Source organism: Chiloscyllium plagiosum, chromosome 2, assembly GCF_004010195.1.
Source record: "Chiloscyllium plagiosum isolate BGI_BamShark_2017 chromosome 2, ASM401019v2, whole genome shotgun sequence".
NCBI classification, from domain to species: Eukaryota; Metazoa; Chordata; class Chondrichthyes; order Orectolobiformes; family Hemiscylliidae; genus Chiloscyllium; species Chiloscyllium plagiosum.
In genome coordinates, this window is record NC_057711.1 from 129,511,365 (window position 1) to 129,520,096 (window position 8,732).

Genomic DNA, 8,732 nt, shown 5'->3' on the forward strand with positions numbered 1-8,732 from the left:
TATCTGAATTAAACTCCATCTGCCACTTCTCAGCCCATTGGCCCATCTGGTCCAGATCCTGTTGTAATCTGAGGTAACCCTCTTCGCTGTCCACTACACCTCCAATTTTGGTGTTATCTGCAAACTTACTAACTGTACCTCTTATGCTCGCATCCAAATCATTTATGTAAATGACAAAAGGTAGAGGGCCCAGCACTGATCCTTGTGGCACTCCACTGGTCACAGGCCTCCAGTCTGAAAAACAACCCTACACCACCACCCTCGAGCCAGTCCTGAATCTAAATGGCTAGTTCTCCCTGTATTACATGAGATCTAACCTTGCTAATCAGTCCCCCATGGGGAACCTTGTCGAACGCCTTACTGAAGTCCATATAGATCATACTGCTCTGCCCATATCAATCTTCTTTGTTACTTCATCAAAAAACTCAATCAAGTTTGTGAGACATGATTTCCCACGCACAAAGCCATGTTGACTATCCCGAATCAGTCCTTGCCTTTCCAAATACATGTACATCCTGTCCCTCAGGATTCCCTCAAACAACTTGCCCACCACTGAGGTCAGGCTCACTGGTCTATAGTTCCCTGGCTTGTCTTACCACGCTTCTTAAACAGTGGCACCACGTTTGCCAACCTCCAGTCTTCCGGCACCTCACCTGTGACTATCGATGATACAAATATCTCAGCCAGAGGCCCAGCAATCACTTCTCTAGCTTCCCACAGAGTTCTCGGGTACACCTGATCAGGTCCTGGGCTTCATTCCTTTGAAGTTCCCTTCACCACAATTAGCTTTAAGAATTTGACTTTATCCTGTAGACCTTCGTGATAGGATCAGCTTTGCAAAACATTGGATCTGAATTCCAAATTCCTCCTGTGGCCCGACCCCTTTAACTTCATGATAACAAAGTTTAATTTTTAACCACACATAAAGCTGTGCAGCCAGAGACGCAAGATAATTCTAATTGTCTATTCTATTATTATTATCTAATGAGAAAGCTAAGGTTTTATTGTATTCTGTTTGCTCAAGATTTTGTAATGAAATTGCACAGACAAACTTCTAAATCAATAAGCATTAAAATGTACACTTCCCAATGAATTTTGATAACAGGTGCTCCAATGTACAAACAGCTCCAAGGATGAAATAATGTTGTGAGACATTGACAAAGCAGTAAGATGGATTTTACATTATGCATTTGAAGGAATTTTAGCAATTCCAGCATTTCCTTCATACAGTTTTGAAGAGAGGAGGGGTGAACAGAGGTGATACAATTTAACTGATTGACAAAGTAAAACAGCTTAAAAGTTTCCAAATAATCGCAGAACAAAATCAAAGTACACAATATGATTGGGAGCAACACAGAGGAGCCACACATTCTGTAAACATTCATAAATAGAGTTCAGTTTCTTGCATTCCTATGGGATAGACTTTGGTTTTATCGCAATGTTTCCTTGGAAGACAAAGCTTTAATAAGTTATGGCCGAGCTTAGTCTGCTCATTACAAACTCCCAAACCAGATTTAGATGAACACCGATGCAGATATGCCTCTTTTTCTCCCCTGCAGATCTGCACATGTATCTCTAACTGTGATGCACAAAAGGCGCTTTCTGAAATCATATGTCATATATTAAACTTAAGACATTTAACTTATTTTACATATGTCTGGCTAATTGAAAAAATATTAAATATTTTTGCAAACCCATTACTTATTGAGCTGTTTGCAATTCTGGAGATACTCTAGTTAGTACCAAAAGGTTTGAGCAGGGTTTAGAAACAATTAGATTATACTTTGTGCTTTCAAAGTTCCCACGACAGAGCATCAGGTGCTAGGAACACGTATTGCCAATTTAAGAATCCCACTCCTATCCTTAAACATGGAGAATTTGTGGGCATCTAGAGACAATTTAGATCTGGGATAAAAATAGAAATAGCTGGAGAAACTCAGCAGGTCAGGCCACATCTATAGGGAGAAAGCAGAGTTAACATTTCGAGTCCGGTAATTGTTCTTCAGAGCTCTGAATTTATATCTGGCATTGCCAACTGTAGGTGATATTCTAAAGATTCAAGTCCAGACTACTAACCCATTAGAATCGTCACATAACAAGCTGCTGACTTGCTGTGCACTAATTGTTTTCTGTTCTTAATGTTACAGCGCTAACTGTAAGAAGTATTTTTAGCCCAAGCTTTACATTTCTGTTAAAGCTAAATGTGATGTAGTCTACTGTATTTAATCAATTGTGTGTTTTTTTTTAATTGGTAGATCTTGATGAGTGCATCAATGAAACACATCATTGCAATCTCAACGCCAAATGTATGAATACACCAGGATCGTATCGCTGCCTTTGTTCCGAAGGTTTCAATGGTGATGGTTTTACATGTGCAGGTATGGGGAAGAAGTTAAACTAGAGCTCTTTATGATGTACAAACTGTGACTTTAAACAGAAACCAGAAAATGCACTTCTTAACATATCCCATGTTTGTCCAGTTAAAAGAACATCACTATAATGTATCAATCCAACATTAACCAGTTTACAGTTTTCACTGGCTGTTCATTTCCTATGCATATACTCCCTTCTGAAATAGAGTGACCCTTATTACGCTATAGTTCCATCAACTCAAGCTACCCCTGATACTTCATCCTGTGACTTCTCATGTGAACTGAAATGGATAGTGCTGGAGGGCTGTTGTCCCATAAGAGCCATCATTATTGAGCCTGATCCTGCTCCCAAGCAATGTCACAAAGCAGACTTCAAACTAGAAGAGCAAACACAACCAGGAACCAAGGGCAACTGAAATTATATCTTCATCACTGAGGCTAGTTATAACTCCCTCTACTCCCTCTCTAGTTGAGATCAGTTATCTCAGCTGATTCCATTAGCTCAGTAGCGTATTACTCACTGGCACTTTAAAAGACACTAAGTTGTAGTTACCTTACAGAGAAACAGGCCTTTAAACCCAAAATTACAAGCCATCAGCTGAAAAGGCTTTGCTCCACAGAGCTGATAGCTTTAATGCTTTGGATGCCTGCAAACACTGCCATCTACATCATTCCCAATCATTTCTAATACTCTCCGCAATGTTAACTATGTTTCTTAGATTCCCTACAGTGTGGAAACAGGCCCTTCAGCCCAACAAGTCCACACCGACCCTCCGAAGAGTAACTCACCCAGACCCATTCCCTTACATTTACCCCTGCACCTAACACTGCGGGCAATTTAGCGTGGTCAATTCACCTAACCTGCACATCTTTGGATTGTGGGAGGAAACCGGAGCACCCGGAGGAAACCCACGCAGACACGGGGAGAATGTGCAAACTCCACACAGAAAGCTGCCCGAGGCGGGAATTGAACCCAGGTCCCTGGTGCTGTGAGGCAGCAATGCTAACCACTGAGCCACCATGCTGCCCCTGTTGAAGGTAATAGTTCAGGTGTTATACACATGCAGCACATGTTTACAAAATAGGTCGAATGTAATATCATTCATCACCTAATGCTGATTGATGCAAGTTCTATCATTTTGAACCTCAGTTCTCTGGTGAATATTCTCCCTGAAACATGTACAGCTGACCAAACTGAGATACAGCTTGCTTCTTCCACCGAGATTACATGCTGAAGGCGAGATGAAAAGGATTTTGAGGGAATATAGTTGGTGAGATTAAAAGCCATGGTCACCTGTTCGGAATATCTTCTCTAAGAATCCTCCTGCTTCTCCAATAGAAGGGAGCTTGACTACTCCTGTCAGACTCGGGCACCAATATCTCCGGTTTGGGAAATACTCTTCGGCCTGTTACTTCATTTCCTTTCGTAAGAAAGTCTTGAAATCGTGTCCAGGTATTTTCAGATCCTGACTCACGCAGAGTGCAATTTGGCTTTAAGTGAAGCAGCAATGAGAAAGTAAAATTCTGTTGAAGGTCTTTAAAGTAATAAAAGATCCCAAAGTGTTTTACAGGTGCAATATCAAGCAATGACACTAAGCTATAAAGGAGCTATTAGGTCAGCTGACCAAAAGCTTGCTCAAGAGGTGGTATTTAAAGAGTTTCTTAAAGAAGAAAACCAGGTGGACTGGTGGAGAGGGATAGCAAGTGGGCTCCAGATCTGGAATCTTGGAGCAAGTATGATTGAGCTTGTAAAATTCCATAGAATTATAGGAGCCCAGAATCCTCAGAGGATTATACAGTTACAATTGACTGCAGAAATAGGGAGGAGGCAAAGCCATGTGCAGTTTGAAAGCAAGGAGAGTTTTCAAATCAAAATGTTGCTTGACAGGAGCCAGTGAGGGTCAATAAACACAGTATTGATAGGGGAATGGGAATAGCTGCAAATTTAAACAGAGGCAGCTGAGTTTGGATTATCTTGAGTTTGCACAGAATGGAATGTGGAAAAACAGCCAAGATTGCATTGGAATAGACAAGTCTCGAGTTAACAAAGACCTGGATTAACAGCGTATTTAATAAATAAGTAAATCAATTCATTGAATGCTGGCCTAGCCAGTGACGTCCTCATCCATGAATGAATAAAAAACACAATGAGCTCAGACATGTTAAAGAGTGAGGCAGAAAAATGCAACTTCCAAGATAAGGTGGATATGAAGTTGGACATTTACTTCAGGATCCACTGCATTAACAAAAGTCCACAAAGACTGGCTCAGACTGTTACCAGGGAGAGGAATGCAGTTATAAGTTGGAGTAGCAAATTTGGAGTAGGACCATAAGCAACAGATTCAATTTCCCAGGCTTCGATTGGGGGAAACTTCTGTACATCCCAGTACAGGCTGTTTGATAAACAATCTGATGATCTGGCAATGTTGGTGAAGTCAAGAGAGTTAATGCAGAGACTGAGCTGGTTAGCCTGAACTTGCATGTAAAGTTTGCATCATCTGTAGATGACAGAACATCAACCCATAATGAAGCAATCACTATCTGTGGATCTTGCTAACAAAGGAACGAGTTGAAATTCAGCAATGTCACAAATTCCTGATAGAACAATCATTCATTTTATCATCATGAGCATTTTGCCAAATCTTATGTTAAACAAATATTTATTACTAATGGCTGTAATCTACTGCCCGAATCTGTAACAACACCTGACATGAAACCAGCAAAACCAGTCATGTTACATGCTTTATTAAAACAAATAAACTGAAGCAGAATTATTTTCAACTGCACCAATCACCTCTTGTCAACAGAAAAGCTAAATCTTGGAAAACGTTCTCTCTATTTTGAATTAAAATGAAATTGTCTGATATTTTAAGAAGCATTTGTTTATGGGATGTGAGGGGTGTTGGTGAAGGCTGCATTTATTGAATCATTGCCCTTGTTTATGAGCTGTCTTCTACAGCTGCAGTCCCTCAAATGTAGGTATACCAACATAGTGTTTCTGTGAGCTAATGAAAACTATTTGGCTCATCTCTATTTGCAGATTTGGATGAGTGTGCAGAAAATGTTAATCTGTGTGACAATGGACAGTGCCTCAACACCCCTGGAGGATACCGATGTGACTGTGAGATGGGATTTACACCAGCTTCTGACAGCAGATCCTGTCAAGGTACCAAACAATTTTGACTGAATGAACATCCTGGATGTGGATGATAACTGTGTCTGGAGTCAGACTACAAAATGTTTTATCCAAAAGTACAGTCATAAAACATTCATTATTTTAGCTGACAGATGGAAATAAGGATAACTATCCTGTTGAAATGCCAGGATTCTCCTCAAAGAGATTTATAATTCAACATATCCTTACACATTTGCAAGGATAGAAAAACATTATTTTATTTTGAGAAAAGCTTTTTCCAAAACAGGATTTAACATGAGCCTTATTTGAACATGTTAATATAATTTGTTTAAACTGAGTGTTATCCTTTGTTCATGTGAATAAATAAGTGTAATGGAAAAAAAAAGGTCATGTAATTTTCATTCTCTAATCAAGAACAGTGACGTCTTTAAATTCTAAGACGTAAAGGCAATCGACTAGTTAGATAATATCTCTGAAGTGACTATGAAAACTAGGTATATAGTTCCAAATGGAGGCAAATTTTCAAGTATTAAGATTAATGGCAATTTCTAATGCTTCTTTAAAAATAATATGTCATTTGAGGCGGTGGAACCTACTGCCAATATATATCTACAGTAGTGCTGAGAGAATTCTCCATCCTTCACTGTGGAAGCAAGTCAGAGGTTTGCCATTTGGATTGGAGATGACATTAGTTTGACTAGTCTCTGGGGATAGATAGAAAGGTTATTACTCTTCTATATGCAGTAAATTGGAGAGCACAAACAGAAACCTTAGATTTCCTCTTTTATTTATCTTAATACATCAAAACTATCTGCCAATAAGTGGAAGTGCTCCCCAGTTGGAGATAACCAAGCCAGAGAACATTCTAATTGTGGTTCACTTTGGCCACTCTCCATCCAACCAAACTCACACTGAGCCAGGCCAGATGCTTCAACTGGGAAAAAAAACTTTATGAAGGCTGAACATGTGTTCAACTGCATCTTTTCAGAAGTGAGAAATCACTTGAGTTTTTTGCTTCGTTTCCATACATTGTATCTCATAAAACCTCCGCTCATCTTATTTACTTCCAGTTCCAACTTTCCTATCCTTCGTCAAGAAACTAGATGCTGTAATTCAGTCTGGGTACCTGATAACTGCAGCTCACCAAATGCTTATCTGGTCATCATCTAACCATTTTTTTTAGAACAACATCCCTGCTCTTTCTGGGTGTTGCCAGAGCACTTTAAGTCCAGAAGATTTAATAAAATTTAATAAAATTCCCTCAAAAACTTCGTGTTTAAAAGAGCATTGTCTGTTTCTTTTGTAGATATTGATGAGTGTTCATTTCAGAACATCTGTGTATTTGGCACGTGCCAGAATTTGCCGGGAATGTTCCGGTGTGTCTGTGATGATGGCTATGAACTTGACAGAAGTGGAGGCAACTGTACAGGTAGGAATGCAGCTCAGTTACAGAGCTCAGTTAAAAAGAGAACATGCATCATTTATCTGTCAAGATATTCACCATTGCTGAAAATATCAGCATAATGTTCAAAGGCCCAGAGATTGTGCTGTGTAGTGTTACAGGTCAAATATTTATTGATTTGTCCACGTTTTCACCTTTTAAGTAAGCAACTATCTAGCAAGATACAAAGAACAATATTTATGATATTAAAATATTAGGTTTTCTTAAAAATGATAAATATATAGAAATTGATGAAGCAATGTTTGCTCAGATTGGATCACATCAGTAAGGTTCTCTCCATTTATTAGTTTGACACAGAAAGTCAGCCATGAAAGCCCCTTTTAATATGCAATAATGAGGTTCCCATTGCTAAAATATCTCCCAAATAACTTTGTTTGAACATGAACAGGATTTTATCAATTTAACAAAGGAGTAATTAATTTGTTACAATGACTTCTGAAAGATTATTTCTAATTACAATTTAATAATAAAATTTTACTATAGCTACACTCATTATTGGTAAACATTTATATAGATTTATTTACCATTTGTCACTCAATTCAAGGACCATAGTCACAAATTTTGGCTACAGATCATCATGTGATGAAACAGGCTTATTCTTGACATGCAGTTCATTGGACACTTGGGGCAAGATGTCCCACATGGTCATGGGATCTAACCACAGGATTTGCTTCCTTTCCCCTCCTATTCTGCCACCACTCTGCATCATCATCAAGAGATTAAGAATTATGAAATATGATGCATGTTGATGAACATTTTGTTTTACAATATTGATTACAATCTTTTTAAACAAATTTGTCAATAAATTTTGAAATGTATGTTGAAAGAGGTTTGGTTTTATGAAATACTCCTAACAAATGAGGCTACAGGTAATGTCACAGAGTCACAGATTTGTTATGATGTGAAAGGAGTCCATTCAGCCCATCATACATGATGCTCAATTTCCAAATGAGCATCATGACTTGGTGCAATTCGCCTTTCCGTGTAACCCTGCACATTATTTCCACTTCAATAATCACCTCATGCCCTCGAGAGTGTCTTGACTGAACCAGTGCATTTCAGACCCAAACCACTTGCTGTATAAACATTTTTATTTTCTTTTTACTCAAATTGCATTTGCTTCTTTTGCAATTCAATGTGAATATCTTCTTTTGGAATTGTCTGGGAGAGCATTGGGAAACTTCCTTGAGATTATTTCAGTGGTATCTCTCAGATATCCTTCAGTACTGTTCAGATAATCAGAGCTATAGAGTCAAAAGGTTAGCACAGCATATGTTCTGCCTTAGTACCTTCACTAGTAAAGGTGGAGGGAGGTTTATCTGGAAATACTATGTCTCAATAACAAATGTACAGCTTTCAGTGAAGCTCTGTACATAAATAGGGTTTGGCCAAAAGAGCTAATCAGTTTTGTTTTAAAGTGTTATTCTGAGTCCTTGATTTTTTTCATAGAATAGATCTATTAATATTGAGAGATAGATTAGATTTTTTTTTAATATTGGGGATTGTCTCAGCTATGGTAGCACAATTTATGCTAGCTGTCAAAATGTGAGCATAGTTTTCAGACCAAGTTTTTAGATTAGATTACATTAGATTACATTACAGTGTGGAAACAGGCCCTTCAGCCCAACAAGTCCACACCGACCCGCCGAAGCGCAACTCACCCATACCCCTACATTTACCCCTTACCTAACACTACGGGCAATTTAGTATGGCCAATTCACCTGACCTGCACATCTTTGGACTGTGGGAGGAAACCGGAGCA

At 38.8% G+C, this 8,732-nt stretch overlaps 1 protein-coding gene across 1 annotated transcript in view; it reads left to right on the forward strand.

Moving 5' to 3' along the window:
• Positions 1–8,732, forward strand: part of LOC122558088 (fibrillin-2-like) — a 318,053-nt gene that overhangs the window by 207,829 nt on the left and 101,492 nt on the right. Inside the window, exons 33-35 of the mRNA XM_043706411.1 lie at positions 2,256–2,378; positions 5,413–5,538; positions 6,815–6,937. Coding sequence (XP_043562346.1) covers positions 2,256–2,378; positions 5,413–5,538; positions 6,815–6,937 — 372 coding nt within the window. The remainder of the gene's footprint in view (positions 1–2,255; positions 2,379–5,412; positions 5,539–6,814; positions 6,938–8,732) is intronic.